Source organism: Phyllobates terribilis, unplaced genomic scaffold (assembly GCF_046119375.1).
Source record: "Phyllobates terribilis strain yellow unplaced genomic scaffold, ASM4611937v1 Scaffold_1__5_contigs__length_1240528914, whole genome shotgun sequence".
In the NCBI taxonomy this organism is placed as follows: domain Eukaryota; kingdom Metazoa; phylum Chordata; class Amphibia; order Anura; family Dendrobatidae; genus Phyllobates; species Phyllobates terribilis.
The window spans coordinates 185,813,837-185,829,366 of NW_027362761.1; the positions used below are offsets into that span (position 1 = coordinate 185,813,837).

Genomic DNA, 15,530 nt, shown 5'->3' on the forward strand with positions numbered 1-15,530 from the left:
AGGACTACATGGCAGCAGTTTTCATAGTTCTCCAGTGATAATATCCTGCTGATAAAAGGGATTTTATCAAAACTTCAGCAAGCAGCCCAGTAAGTGACACATCTCGGGAATCATCATCTTTGTCTCTACATTTCATCTCAGAAGAGGTGGTAAAGACCTGGTGAGAGATTCCATTTAATTATATCTGAATGGATGACTGATGTGTGTCCTCTGCATGCAGAGCTGCTGGGTCTTTGCAAACCAAGAAGAGCAGTAACAATACAATGCAGTTTTGCATTGGTACTGTGCAATATATTGTAGTTGCCCCAGTAACAATAGAGCTCTCTGTAATGCACATGCCCGGACTGACTGGTGTATGCGTGTATATGTAGTGATTCCACTGGACCGTACCGGAGAGTGAATGCCTGGAGGGGCGTAACTAAGTATCCACCCGATCCGACCAAGGTCGCACGACGGCATACGACGCCAGTGCACCAAGGAGGAACCGAGCAGAGGGACCAGGTGCTACTCCAGGTCAGACCCCGGACACGGCGGTTGACCCACACCGGGGAACACAGGAACAGGCAGGTTAGGCTGGCACACAGACTGGTGGGTATAGGCAGACACGGCTGGTATGTAGACGGGTGGATACTGGTAAGCACGACTGGTATGCAGGCAGGGAGGTACTGGCAGGTACGACAGGTTGGAGCACTGAGTGGATAGGACCCAGTACAGACTGGGACTAAGGACTGAACCGCAGATGCGGTGGACAAACACAGCAGAGTGAGGCCGCCCGGAGCGGCGAGCAAGAGCAGAGCAAGACGAGACCGCCAGGAGCGGTGAGCGAGAGTAGAGCAGGACGAGGCCGCCTGGAGCGGTGAGCAAGATTGAAGCAGGACGAGACTGCCGGAGCAGTGAGCAAAGGGTCAGAGCAGAGCGAGACTGCTGGAGCAGTGAGCAAAGGGTCAAAGCAGAGCGAGACTGCCAGAGCAGTGAGCAAAGGGTCAGAGCAGAGCGAGACTGCCGGAGCAGTGAGCAAAGGGTCAGAGCAGAGCGAGACTGCCGGAGCAGTGAGCAAAGGGTCAGAGCAGAGCGAGACTGCCGGAGCAGTGAGCAAAGGGTCAGAGCAGAGCGAGACTGCCGGAGCAGTGAGCAAAGGGTCAGAGCAGAGCGAGACTGCCGGAGCGGTGAGCAGAGCGGAAACCGCAGGAGCAGTGAGCAAGGCAGAGCAGAGCAGAAACCGCAGGAGCGGTGAGCAAGGCAGAGCGGAAACCGCAGGAGCGGTGAGCAAGGCAGAGCAGGCAAGAACCGCCGGAGCGGTGAGCAAGGCAGAGCAGGCAAGAACCACCGGAGCGGTGAACAAGGCAGAGCAGGCAAGAACTGCCGGAGCGGTGAGCAAGGCAGAGCAGAGGGGACAGGGCTCTGTTCACACGGAACAGACAGGAAGGGAAAGGCAGAACCAGATACACACAAGATACTTGCAATGAAGTAGCAAGCGGACTCTAAACTCACAAACGGAAGTACAGCGACAACGAGTAGGAGTTAGGAGCAGGTTCAGACTCTGCAGAAAAAGGGAAGGTACGGACATAGAGAAAAATAGGAAACAGGTTAGGAGACAGTTCAGACAGGAACTGTACTGCAACAAGTACAGGAGCGAGTCTGGGTATGCGGCCCCCAGAGGGCGGGACGAACAGGCTAGGAGCGTGTTCAGACAGGCCAGGAAATACAGCCTCCAGGAAGGCAGACAGACAGCTGGCTAGAGTGCACAGACAGGACACAGTTCAGACACGGGAGCTGATACCGTAAGGCAGGAAACATAGACAGGACCTGGCACATCAGTGACAAGAAGCCAACTGACAGAGCAAGATGCTCAGGCATGGATTCCAAGGAGGAGCTGGTTTAAATACCAGGTGACAGACAGCAATAGGCTGAGGACGCATTAGGGGTGTGTCTGCAGCAGCTACAAGAAACAGGAAGTTCAGCGGGCGTCGCCCTAAGCAGCCAGAGCAGAGCAAAGCAGACAGTATGGAAAGAAGCCAGAGTGGCAGTCTGGACTGGAAATCAAGTGCGCGCTCTTGCACAGTGGGAGATGGACCACTATGCAAGGATGCCGCCAGGTATGTTACACTCTCTAGAGTAAAAATATTACAAGAATTAAATCCCCCTCATTTAGGTCATATTATAGTATGTAAAAAATGAAAACAGGCAAAAATCACAAAAGATAAGCTCAGATACAGTATACTTTTTCTTAAAAATAACAATAGTATTTACTTACTTTTGACAGAATCTGAACTTCTAAATCTACAGTACAAACAAAAAGTATATTTTAATGGGCAACCCAATAAATGTAAATTATAAAACATAGCCCTCTAAAAATAAAAAACTTAACATTCTAAATGAATTAAAAAGAGCTCATTTTCTATTTTTTTTATAATTTTTCCAATCTTTCAACCCCAAACATCTATTGGATTAAGGTCAAATGAAGCTAGTTTACCCTATTCATCTTTATCTCAAATGACCAGAAAATAAACAAACTAATGCTGCATTTACACATGGTTTCAGCCCATGAATGCAACATTAATGGGGTTGTCCCACAAACAATGTTCATTTTAATTAATAGATCTGGGCATAACAGTAAGTTCCACAATTGTATGTGTTAAAAAAAATGTTCCTGTGCGGAGATAATCTTATAAATGTGCCACTGCTGAGTACTGTGTAATGGCTGTGCCCGACCAAGCAGAGCTGCTCCAGTTCATGGTTGGCACATACCCTAGCTCCTGGCCAAGGGAGGAAGCATAAGTCACTTATGATAAGTGAATATACAGACAAAACAGCAGGAGCTCGCAGCTGCTACTTTACAAGGTAACACATTGGTGTCTGTTTGATCACAAGAGTGAGTGTTTCTGCTGTGTCACTAATCCTATCAGCTCACCATAAATCAAGTCAGTGATGTATAAGCTCAGTGGCCGCTGGAGCTCTTATGTTACTGACTTGATATATGATGAGTTCAGAGGGCTGGAGACACAGCAGAAACACTCATTCCTGTGATAAAACAGACTGTGAAATGTGTTACCTCAAGCAGGGAAGTGTGATACTTCAGGCAGGGACGTGTGTTACCTCAGGAATGGATGTGTGTTAGGCTGTGTGCACACGATGCGTTTTTTATGCGTTTCCGCAGCGTTTCTGCAGCTGCGGAAACGCATTAAAAAAGCATGGTAGAAGGGCAACAATGTTCCCCAATGATAATCCGCATGTGCTGTGCCCATGCTGCGGATTTTTCCGCAGCGTTTATGCTGCGCTCAAAAATCCGCAGCATGTCCATTAATTTTGCGGAAACGCGGCGTTTTCGCCGCCATTGACTTGCATTAGAACGCGTCAATTCCGCAAGACTGCATTTGTACTTGCGTTATTGGCGCGTTCTAATGTGCGGATGGTACCTGGGTGTGGAGAAGATGAGACTCTCCTCCACACCCAGGTACCATTAAAAAGCTGTAAAAACAAGAATAAAATAGAAAATAAAGATATATTCACCTTCTGACGGCCCCCGGTCTCCTTCCCTCTGCTCGTGTGCAAGACTGAAGGACCTTCGGTGACGTCACAGTCATGTGACCGCAGGCCCTTCAGCGCAGTGTCTCGCGATATCCCGGCAGCCAGGAACAAGCCAGGAACGAACGCGGCAGCACACGCCGGGGCATCAGAGGGTAAAGTATAGCTTTATTTTTTTCTTTTTAAACATACTTATACGGTCACACTATATAAATCCATGCCGGTTGCATGGATTTATATAGTGTGACCTAGTTGTCAAGCACTTTCCAAGTGATGCTAAAATCGCCTGGAAAGCGCTTGTCAATCCGCATGCGGAAATGCATGTGAATCCGCATGTATTCCGCAGGAAAAAAGCATGTACAATCCGTATGCGTTTTTTTCTGCCAGGGAGATGCAGAAATGATGCAGAAATTTTCTGCTTCATTTCTGCATCGTGTGCACATACCCTTACTTCAGAAAGTAGAAGCTTCGAGCCCTTTCTGTTTTATTTGTATACTTACTTATCATAATTGACTTATGCTTCCCCCCAGGACAAGAGCTGTGGTATGTGCCGACCATGAATCGGGATAGTCGGACACAACGATAGGTGAATTCACAGTGTATAGCTGGGGCACATTTATAAGATTATCTCAACACAGGAATATTTATTTAATACATCCAACAGTGGAGTTTATTATCATTCCAAGATCTACTAATTAAAATGTACTTTGTTCATGAGACAACCCCTTTAACAATCAACTGCACACAAGTTGTTTGGCGCTCACTTATTGCCCTGTTTATACATGTGAAGAATGATGGGGACAGAATGATCTGTAAAAGAACAGAACATCCCCTGTTTACAAGGACAATGGCCTGCTGGTAACAATTTTTTTCAGACATAAATAACCAATCACCACACAAACAAGCATTTTGCTTGTTCATCGGGTGATTGCTAAAAGACTTACAAAATTACACAAGTGGATAATCATGAACAAGCATTTCTACAATCATCCACCAATTATCTACTGGGCTAAATGAACCATGAGGCTTTGTTTACATAAGATCCCGATTGAGGATCTCCCAACATTTACTTCCGACACAAATCAGCACTATATGCCACCATATACTGCAGACATATGCTTTTCAAATAGGCTACCATTGTATGAATAAAAACACTATGAAGTACATATTTTTTAATAGAACAGTATTATACAAATTCATACCACGAAAGAAAAGTTATACTAACATATATTGGCCCAGGAGATGTTAAAAGGAGACTCTTCTGGCATACACTAGGTGAATGAGTCCACTCATTGCATAAACTGGAAGCTTTGCTTGCGCATACACAGAATGTAGAGCCAAAATGTGATGTGATAAGGCTCTAAAATAAGTCAATTTACCAAGTGTTTATTACTATATTAAAAAAGCATTTCAGGCCCCAGTTACTGTCAAGGCAATGATGGATGGGGCATGTCGATCCATTGTTGTCTCAACACCAGTCATTGGATACAGTCAGACAGCCTCCATGTATAACACTAACACTTAAATTTTACAATAAACCCCTGGAGTTATAAGCACATGGGGACATGACTTTGTCTATATTAAATTGCATTGATTTCAGGGGGTTACCATATTAGAGTCTGAGTCTGTCTGCGTGGTGTTTGAATGTGGAGATGGTTGCGGTTTATTTAGAGATGTCACTAACACAAATCCGCAGCGCCCCTCTACACACAGTGTGGTTTCTCCCCGCGTCCGTCAGGCCATTCTGCTAATCGAACTCATGCAGAACTGCTGCATCCGCTTGCTACATTAATTTAGTCTTAGGGGGGCGTGGCTGGCCTCTACAGGAATTTAATCCCGCTAGGTCCTGCAGACATTAGGTTCTCCAGCCTATCCTGTGTGAGCAGTGACTTTATTAGGCAGCTCCGCCTTCCACTCCCCACCCGAATGTTGGTTCTTAACCTGTTAGTCCATATTTATGTTTGCATCTGTATTCCACAACCAGTTACTGACCCGACTAGTTTTCCCATCCTGCCTGACCTCTCCGTTTCTAACCTCGGCTACGCTTGCTCTCCCTGTGCTGCCTGCCCCGACCTTGGACTGTCAGACCACGTCTTGTCTTTGCCCTCCTGTACCACGTACCCATGACTCTGACCCTCTAGTCAGCTGCTGCGGTCCTGGCGACTGCCCTAGAGTGGTACTTAGCGACTACCTGTTGCCAAGTCTAACCTCACCACCAGAGGCTCTAGGGAAAACCAGGTTGTCGCTTACTCAGGCCCCTCCAGGGAAAGCCCGGCCTGTGGCGCAGTGGGTCCACACCCACCAGTGTAGCACTGCTTCACTGGTTCTTTTTTTTTACTCTAAGATATGGGAGAAGCATTTGCCTCGCATCTACCCTTATTTTGCTTTACTATACAAATATTTATTTTATATCTTATCTAACTGATTACTCTGTTTGATTAATTTGATTTATTAATATTTCTAAATTTCATTTGCTTAAAAGTGGTATTTTTTTTCAAGTTTGACAGTTATCCCCTATGCGGTAACTTCCCAATTACTAAGAGTCTGACCACTGGGACCCCCTTCCCAATCACAAGAACTGGGGATCTGAAGAGATCCATGTGACTGGAGCAGTGATCAATCATGCACACTGCTGTTCCATTCAAACTTATTGGAGTGCCGAAGATCAGCCGAGCACAACACTCAGCTATCACCGGTGGTCCGATTATGAATGGAGCAGCAGTGTGCATGATCGACCACTTTTCCGTTCACACGAGGTTCTTCAATGCCCCAGTTATCAACATCGGTGGAGTAGCCAGCAGTTAAACACCCAGAGATTGGGGAGTTAATCCCTATCAACAAGATAGAGGATCACTTTCAAACTAGAGAATAACCCTTTAAGAATACAACATCAATAACTAATTAGTGGACAACCCCTTTAATCTGTAACTAAATGGAAGCCCAATCTTACATCTTAGTTTTGCCTTCTAATTTGAAAACTCTCACTATACATGATAATGGATGATGTGATACTTCACTGACAACAAAATAGGCAGATACAGTATATGATTTTAAGAGTTAAACCTGAAAAAAATAAGTGACAAATAAAATTTAGCAATAAAAAAACAACAAAATTCCTGGATGTAAAAATGATTTACTTCTCCATAAAAATGCCCTCTAGGTGTTTTGTCAGTTTATGAAAACTCAAGACCCATGTCATTACAAGCTTCTATTTCAGGAACAGTTTTCTTCCCATAAACAAGGAATAAGCAACCAAGAAGCGCCTGCAGACTCCTTCAGGGTGTAGAATCTAAGGTCCAATGAATATGGTCTACAGTAAACTTAGGAAAATATCATGTAGATCCTAGCACTCTGCACTTGGAGATTTGTGCACACTTAAAATCCCACAGATCTTACAATGGTTTGTACATGCAATTTAGAAAGTTTTGTGTTGAATATAAATACTCCACAATTATACTTTCTTCTTGTCTTCCTGTTCATATAACTATATAAAATATACTTTATCTAGCCATACATAAGAAAACATTTTATAAACACAGGTCTGTCCGACATCAAAGATCCCTTGTATTAACTTTTTAAAGTATGTTCTTTCAATCTTGTATTAGAATTGGGAAATTAGAATGAACCCTCTTGACAGAAGACAACACTTTGGAGCCAATTGACCAAAATTTTTGTTCTACAAAGTGGCGTAAAAGCTTTGACAAGTCAGAACATTTGTAAGAAAGACATAGCTGAACTAGAGCAGGTGCACAGAAGAGCGACCAAGGTTATTAGAGGACTGGGGGGTCTGCAATACCAAGACAGGTTATTACACTTGGGGTTATTTACTGTGGAAAAACGAAGGATTAGGGGTGATCTACTTACTATGTACAAGTATATGAGGGGACAGAACAAAGACCTGTCTACTGATCTCTTTACTCTGAGGCCAGAGACGGGGACAAGGGGGCATCTTCTACGTCTGGAGGAAAGAAGGTTTAATCATATTCACAGATGGGGATTCTTTACTGTAAGAGCAGTGAGACTATGGAACTCTCTGCCGCATGATGTTGTAATGAGTGATTCACTACTAAAATTTAAGAAGGGCATGGATGCCTTTCTTGAAAAGTATAATATTACAGGTTATATATACTAGATTCCTTGATAGGGCATTGATCCAGGGAACTAGTCTGATTGTCGTATGGAGTCAGGAAGGAATTTTTTCCCCAATGTGGAGCTTAGTGTTTGCCACATGTTTTTTTTTGCCTTCCTCTGGATCAACATGTTAGGCTATGGGTTGAACTAGAGGGACTTAGTCTTCCTTCAACCTTAAAAACTATGTTACTATGTTACTATGTTTGTTGATGCACGCCAGTTTCTTCAAATTCTCAATTCATGGGTAAAATCTGTCTTCAATGAATACAGATTTTCTGATTACTGAGATAGGAGATGACAGCTGGTGCTCATAAAGATCTATGGAACTTGCAGTAGAATGTCTGTGTCTGTCTTTAGCTCCTCCCTCCACTCCATAGAATTTTAAAAGCATCAGTTGTCATCTCCAATCTCAGTAAGAGGAAAATGTGTCTTCTCTGAATACAGATTTCACCCATGGAGAGATCAATCCATGAAGAGAAAGAAGCGGATTTCTTTGATAAGGTATAGTGCAAAGTTTTCAGGTCTATTATTGATTTATAAAATTAAAATTAAAATGACGCTTAATCTTTAAATAATGTTACTAAACGTACTAAAATAGAAAAAAAGAATGTCTAACTATATGTTGTTGACTATTTAACCATTTCAATCTAAAAAGAACCCCTATCACTCTACCACCTGTATTTCATAAAAGCCACAAAACGCAATACACAAATATATTTCTGAGAGTGACTCATTTTCTCAAGTTCGATTTAAAAAAATCAATTAATGTCTACTCTTTGTCACGTCATTTCCTTACATAACAACCAACTGTTAATCTCTGTCACATTCAGTCTTATTACATAATCTTTTAACAGATCTCCTGCATTGGTCAATAAATTAAAATATTTAGCGCATTGAGCGATGATTGATTGTATAAGATGCTTCATACATTGTCAAAGCAGCAGAGTGGAGGCTGCGTCCTCATAATGTTCTTCAAGTGGCTAATCCAAATACTATCGTACTAGTAAAACATAGGGTAAATCTGCACTGTAGAAACACAGTCATTCATTTGGTCTTGATTAATGTACTTACAACAAACTCCTTTTCAGCTGAGCGGTGCTATTGTATAGTTCCTAAAAAAGACCATAAGTCGTTATGTAGGCTGGCGAAAAAAATCCAATGCTCCATTAACCATTAGAAAACACCTTCAGATTTCTACAAATTATATAATGCTATGAATACTTATCAATTATTATTGAAGGAGCATAAAAAGTCACATGTGAATTCATCAACAAATCTATCCCTTTATGTTCTATTCTTTTAATACAAGTGTTCTTTTTCATTTTTCCTTCCTTTCTTCCAAAAGCCATAACTTTATTTTTCCGTCGAAAAAAAGCCTTATGAGGGGTGTTTTTTTTGCTTTCTTTTTTTAAAGAACGGACTGTACTTTTGAATCACATGATCTTTTTTTACCATGTGACGTACTAAAGAACAGGAAAAAAATCCAACTGCAGCAAAATTGGGGAAAAAAAACATAATTTTGCAATTGCTTCAATGATTTTCCAGGTCAGTACAATTGCAGATATAAAAAACTTGCATAGTTTTTTTTTTTTGTCTACAAATTTACGATTTTGTTTTCACTTCTTAAATAAAAAAAAAATAGCTTATGTCACTTAAAGGGGAGTTTTCCACAAACAAAGTTAATTTTAAAGTTGATTTTAATCAATAGATCTTGGAATAATAATAAGTTCCACAATTGGATGTGTTTAAATAAAATGTTCCTGTGCTGAGATAATCTTATAAATGTGCCCCTGCTGTGTACTGTGTAATGGCTGTGTCTGACCGTACAGGAACATGGCCTGTATATACCACATCTCCTGGGCAGGGGAGGAAGCAAAACAGAGTATACAGATATTACAGAATGGGATTGCAGCTGATTCTTTTTGTGAGGTAAAACATTTGCCTGCCTGTTTGTACCTTAAAGAAAGAAATAATTATTTGCAATCCCATGCTGTCCTGTATGTATCCTCTTTTGCGTCCCTCCTGCCCAGGAGCTGTAGTATGATCAGACCATGTTCCTGTACGGTCAGACACAGCCATTACACAGTACACAGCAGGGGCACATTTATATGATTATCTCAGCACAGGAACATTTTATTTAAACACATCCAATTGTGGAACTTATTATTATTCCAAGATCTATTGATTTAAATGAACTTTGTTCGTGTAACAACCCCTTTAAGTTAGGGACTTGAACCTATGATCAACTGACTGCTTGTAGTACACATAGCTATTGCTGTGTATAGCAGAAATCACAGTCTCTTTTGACATCCAACCACAGGACTTCAACGGAACTCTGTCATGAGAGTCACAGGGTACTTCAGTAGTCCCCAGGCTGTCATGGCAACCTGTTGGAGACATACTGACAATTCCACATGTTTTGGAGGCAGAAATGGGCCCCCATGCCTCTTGGGAGCAGTTGCACAGGTTACACCAATGATATGTTCACCCCTGATACTGACAGTAGTATTTGACTGGTTAACAGCCACGGGCAGAGCTCTACTCCACTTGTGACTGTTAGAGGCTGATGATGGCTGAATAACAGCCCGCATCTTTCCCGCGAGATTATGGATATCTCTACTGTGGTAGCAATGTAAGAAGTTTGCTCTATGCTCACGACGCTCTGAAGATGCTTTGGAGAGTGCTCAGTCTGGGTCAGTAACACGACCATGCTGCTGATCCAAACTGTCAATCTTCAAGAGAGCAATATTCTCTCCCAGCAAATAGGACACCGAGGGCCCAGAGCAGTGTGGTCCTTAAGAAAACGAGTTAAGAACACCTCTTCAAGCTCAAAGCTTATTGTACTGCTTTTCTTACTGACACATCAAACTTCATTGCAATACAATTAGAATATACACTTCTTTCCAGTAAAGATGGCTTCACAATCACTACATTCACATATCCATGGGACATATCCTAGTGCTGTTTTTCTCTTGGACAGCACACAGTCCCATAGGTTTCATTGAGCCACACACACATCAGTTTTAAAAACAGATTTATGTCTCCCATCTGTGAGGCTCAGAGCACGCACTATTCTCATCAGCTCTGCGACTCAGTCTCAATCATTAAAGTCTATGGAGATTGGTGTAAAACGGATGACACAATGAAGTTGTACTTCGCAGTTCTATACATTTTTCAAGCATTTTTAGTCATTGACTCTGAACAATGGTTAAGAGTCAACGGATAAAAGAAATGTAATCGCTTTAGTGAACAAAAACAGATGAGAAAAAAAAGGATAAAATATGATGACACATGAGAGAAAAGCGGTCCGTTTTATGTTGATGTGAAAATAGATATGGACGCGTGAATGTAACCGTACAAGCATTTCCTCGTCTGCACTCACCTCTCGGGAATGCCTTAAGTATTCATTTGTCTGTAGTAGATTTCTTCCAATTTCTTGAGCTTTTTGTTGCTGCCGAACATAAGTCATGTGTTCCAATCCTGGTCAAAAAGTAAAGTAAGATCTATCTGTGTGTCTCCATCTACATTCACATAAATGTCCACATGAGATTGGAAATTAAAATGATATGTTGGCCCTGCTTTCCCAACCAAGAAATGGCATACGAGATGTACAAGATAGGAGCAAGGCGATATTAGAGGAGAGTGAACTTTTTAGCAAGTACATGATGTTGTATTGATGTACAACGTATACTCTTATGCTATGGTTGGCTTTTTTCAAATTTCAGTGATGGGAAACTGAATAGGTAAGTGACCATTAGATACCATAGATTTACTGACTAAAATGATATACACCACAATAATATATGGAACATAACTAGATGCTTGACATGCTGCATTTGAATCCACTAGACCTAAAAAAAAACAACTAGATGAACAAGGTATTAATATTGGATCTACTAAATTTGGATGGCCATTATTGAGGTTTGGATCCCCATATAATCACAGATTAGGATGCAGTCACACAGACACTTCAGGCAAAACTGGCACACAATGTTCTGCATGGTCTGAGGGACTGGTGCATGGCACAGGGGGTCTCTCTGTGAACTAGACATACTATATAGACATAAAAACACAAAGAGAAACTGAGTGTATGGCATATAAGAAAAAGCTTTATTAGTAAAAGTATAAATACATAGTGCCACATACTGTATATGAATAAATAGATGCAGATGGGGAGCCAATGCGGATACAAAAATCACCTAAAGAGTATCCACAGTTGCCATGTGTAGCAGGATAGCATTAAAAGGAGAGAGAGCGACCCAGAATTACATGTACTAACTGATGACAGGGTAGGAGAGGTATATATAGGAAAATACGAATAATTCAGAAAATGATAGATAAATATCGCACTTTTCCCACTATAGGGCAAGAATGGGTATAGTCCATAATAAAAATACACTCACCAGTATGTTCACCAGGGATCACTCATGGGGGGGGGGAAGGGGACAAGGCAGGAGCAGACCAGTGTGGGACCTGCAAGCCTCGACGCGCGTTTCGCAAATTCGCGAATTTGCCTCTTGACAAAGCGAATTTGCGAAACGCGCGTCGAGGCTTGCAGGTCCCACACTGGTCTGCTCCTGCCTTGTCCCCTTCCCCCCCCCCGTGAGCGATCCCTGGTGAACATACTGGTGAGTGTATTTTTATTATGGACTATACCCATTCTTGCCCTATAGTGGGAAAAGTGTGATATTTATCTGTCATTTTCTGAATTATTCGTATTTTCCTATAAATACCTCTCCTACCCGGTCATCAGTTAGTACATGTAATTCTGGGTCACTCTCTCTCCTTTTAATGCTATCCTGATACACATGGCAACTGTGGATACTCTTTAGGTGATTTTTGTATCCGCATTGGCTCCCCATCTGCATCTATTTATTCATATATGTGGCACTATGTATTTATACTTTTACTAATAAAGCTTTTTCTTATATGCCATACACTCAGTTTCTCTTTGTGTTTTTACATCTAGTTTTGAGTAGGCAGTTTCTTGCGACTATGGGGTGTGAGGTGTGGTTCTTCCGCACTCTGTACTCGTGATCTTTATTATGTTGGCCGAAGTGTTTATTATTATACTATATAGACAGTATCAGTTTTGTCCAAGCTTTTCTTTAGGCCTCATTCAGACATCCAAGTTGCATATGCGTGTTGTAGCAGTGTTTTTCACGGACGCAGCACTTACCCATTATAATCTATGGGGTTGTTCACAAGTCTGTATTTTTTCACTGACCGTATGCCCACGATAAACTCATGGAGACATTTTTTTTCCAGCAGCACAGATGAAAAGTGCCAACACAATTTTATGGGTCCATGAAAAACATGTACAGCACATGGATGGCATCAGTGTATGGTCCATGTTTAATATTACAAAAGTATAGGAGAATCATTGTCATTTATCTATTCATCCATACGTGAAAAACACACAGACCAAACACTGATGATCCATGGATCACTGATAACACCGATAGCATTTTTTTGTGTATGTGAAAAATACTGATGTCTGGATGAGGCCGTTAAGGTTTTACAGGACCCTTTCCAAAATGTATGTTGCAGCATAAAAAAAATCATAAAAAGTAGTCTACCTGTGATTGGTCATAGGGGTGGTCATGGATTCACAAGCACTCAGAAATCTTCTGTGCTTGTGCAGTGAGCAGATGGAGGTGAAGCCACCGCACATGACCATGCGTCGTGTAGTAAGGTGCAGTAACCTTGGATTCATCAGCGCACTGCACATGGACGGGGTGCTAAGGGCGCTGCATTAAATGACAACTGCCCTGTTGTGGTAGGAAGGTGGTTGTATGGGATTAGAAAACATGGCTGCGGTCTTCTAGAAGCAGCATCATTGCTGAGCCATGCTGTGTCCGACATTGGAGCTGAACTGCAATATCAGACGCGACTCATGAACATGAATGCTACCCTAGCCACATGCCATAAATGAGTGCTTCTGTTGTTGGAAAGATGGCCATTTTTAACAATATTAAATAGTCCTTTTTCTTTCCAATCAGTGATTGGTCCATTCAGTAAAGATGTAGGTTGTGGTATTAATGTACTTTGTGTATTTTGCTCCACTTCAAAGTCCAAAGACTTTAATCTTGTTATTTTGAAGCAACTGGTTTTGCCCAAGTACATGGAGAACAAGTAAGGAACCTTCCTATCTCCGCTCCTTACTTGGGAAGATTAATGTATATTAGGAAAGGATCATATTGTTTTGTCAGCAGCAGGTGGCCACTTACTTAGCTGATTAAAACTGGATACAGAGAGCCTGTTCTTGCTCTGTTCCTCCTCTTCTTTCTCCAGGCTGATGCATTCTGCCGGTTCGGAGCTCATCTTGGTGCTCAGGGAACAACCATCTACAGTAATCACCTGCGGGAGCGAACAGGCATAAATAAGGCCAGACATAGGATATCTTATTTGTGCCGAAGAACAGTTTATCTACCACTGGCATCAGGTCATCAGGTCAATTTAAACCTGGCAAATGCAAGAGTGATGTAACTATCCATTTCTACAAATGTACAGATTACAATATGGGTCTCCTAATCCTGCAGATTGTCTAACATACCATGTAAACAGTGACTTAGGTAATGTAAGCAGAAAATCGAGCGGAACAAGTGTGCAGTATAAAATTTCTCAGTCACTCGATTTTGTAAAAGGTTGCAACAAACGCCAAAGTAGAATTGAAAAAGCCAAAAGACATCAAATTGTAATGTTTTTTTAATTTGTTTCCAGAAAATGTAGCATATAAGGTCAACTGCTATAAAAAAATGCAGTAGCATAGGATAAACTACAGAAGAGGCGGTCGAAGAAAGACTGCTTCAAATGGTTTTAAAAAATATATATGTTGATCATATTAATTAATTAGCAACTTTAGGGGAATTATTGAAACCTCCCTCTAGAGTGAACTCAGATTTCTTATTGACATTCTTTCATCACAACACTTTCATAATGGTGGCGATTTTGCTGTGGTATGTCATGGCCAGCCAGACCTGTCCTCTGCTAGGTGTTTTCTGCTATGGTTATTGAGTTAGAAGAATTGAGCAGCTGATTTCCCCCTTTTTGATTCCGAATTCCCCAATAGGTCATATGGACAGGAGTTGTTTTTATAGGATTGTCCATTGCCATCATTTTTCTTTTGACAGCTGTCAATAGTCTAAAATAACAAAAGGACCAATACTCATCTTGCTATGCTGATGATCCTGTGCCACTGCTTTCATGGTGCCCTTGCCAGTCTCTGTTATCACAACTCCGGGATTGACATGTTACCATAGATATGAACTGCCGACCACAGTACTGACCTTAGTGGGGTCGACATATCATGACTACGGTCAGTAAGAGGCTTCCAATGTCACAAGACAACATGCCACATCATTACTGGAACCCAGTAATCAGACACCAGTTGGAAACTAGGAATGAGTGGTAGGGTGATTATTACTTCCTTTATTATTTTAGACTAATGGCAGCGGTTTGTGAAATTTAAAAAAAAAATGGAGAACACTATAAAGGTCTCATTTAATGTAATGTAATAGAAAATAGGACATTTCACACTCAACTTTTATTACTTCCAAAACATACAGAATGGGGTCTGGGAGGTGGGGCAATTTTTGTTTTATTTTTTTATATATTTCTTTACAATTTCCTCATTTGTAAAGTTCTTTAGTATAATATGCACCCATGTTTCCATGTTTGTATTCAGACACTGGGTTACAATCCCTTGGTTGGACTTACAGGCACTTGAAGCCGAGTTTGTTTTTTCTTCTCTCTGTTTGATCTTCTGAAAGTGTTCCGGATTTTCTCTTTAGCTCTTGAAACTTGACTAAATTCAGAACATTTTGCAAACTCTAAAAGAAAATATGACAAAGAAATACACAAAACCAAAACGT

General features: G+C 41.5%; 1 protein-coding gene across 3 annotated transcripts in view; it reads right to left on the reverse strand.

The window, feature by feature from the left end:
• TRPM6 (transient receptor potential cation channel subfamily M member 6) overlaps positions 1–15,530 on the reverse strand; it is a 381,140-nt gene that overhangs the window by 104,543 nt on the left and 261,067 nt on the right. For all 3 annotated transcript variants that reach the window (XM_073670622.1, XM_073670620.1, XM_073670628.1), the window contains exons 27-31: positions 15,376–15,488; positions 13,887–14,016; positions 11,039–11,136; positions 8,728–8,768; positions 2,255–2,280 (exon numbers count right to left, since the gene is read on the reverse strand). In XM_073670622.1, the coding sequence (XP_073526723.1) occupies positions 2,255–2,280; positions 8,728–8,768; positions 11,039–11,136; positions 13,887–14,016; positions 15,376–15,488 (408 nt within the window). The remainder of the gene's footprint in view (positions 1–2,254; positions 2,281–8,727; positions 8,769–11,038; positions 11,137–13,886; positions 14,017–15,375; positions 15,489–15,530) is intronic.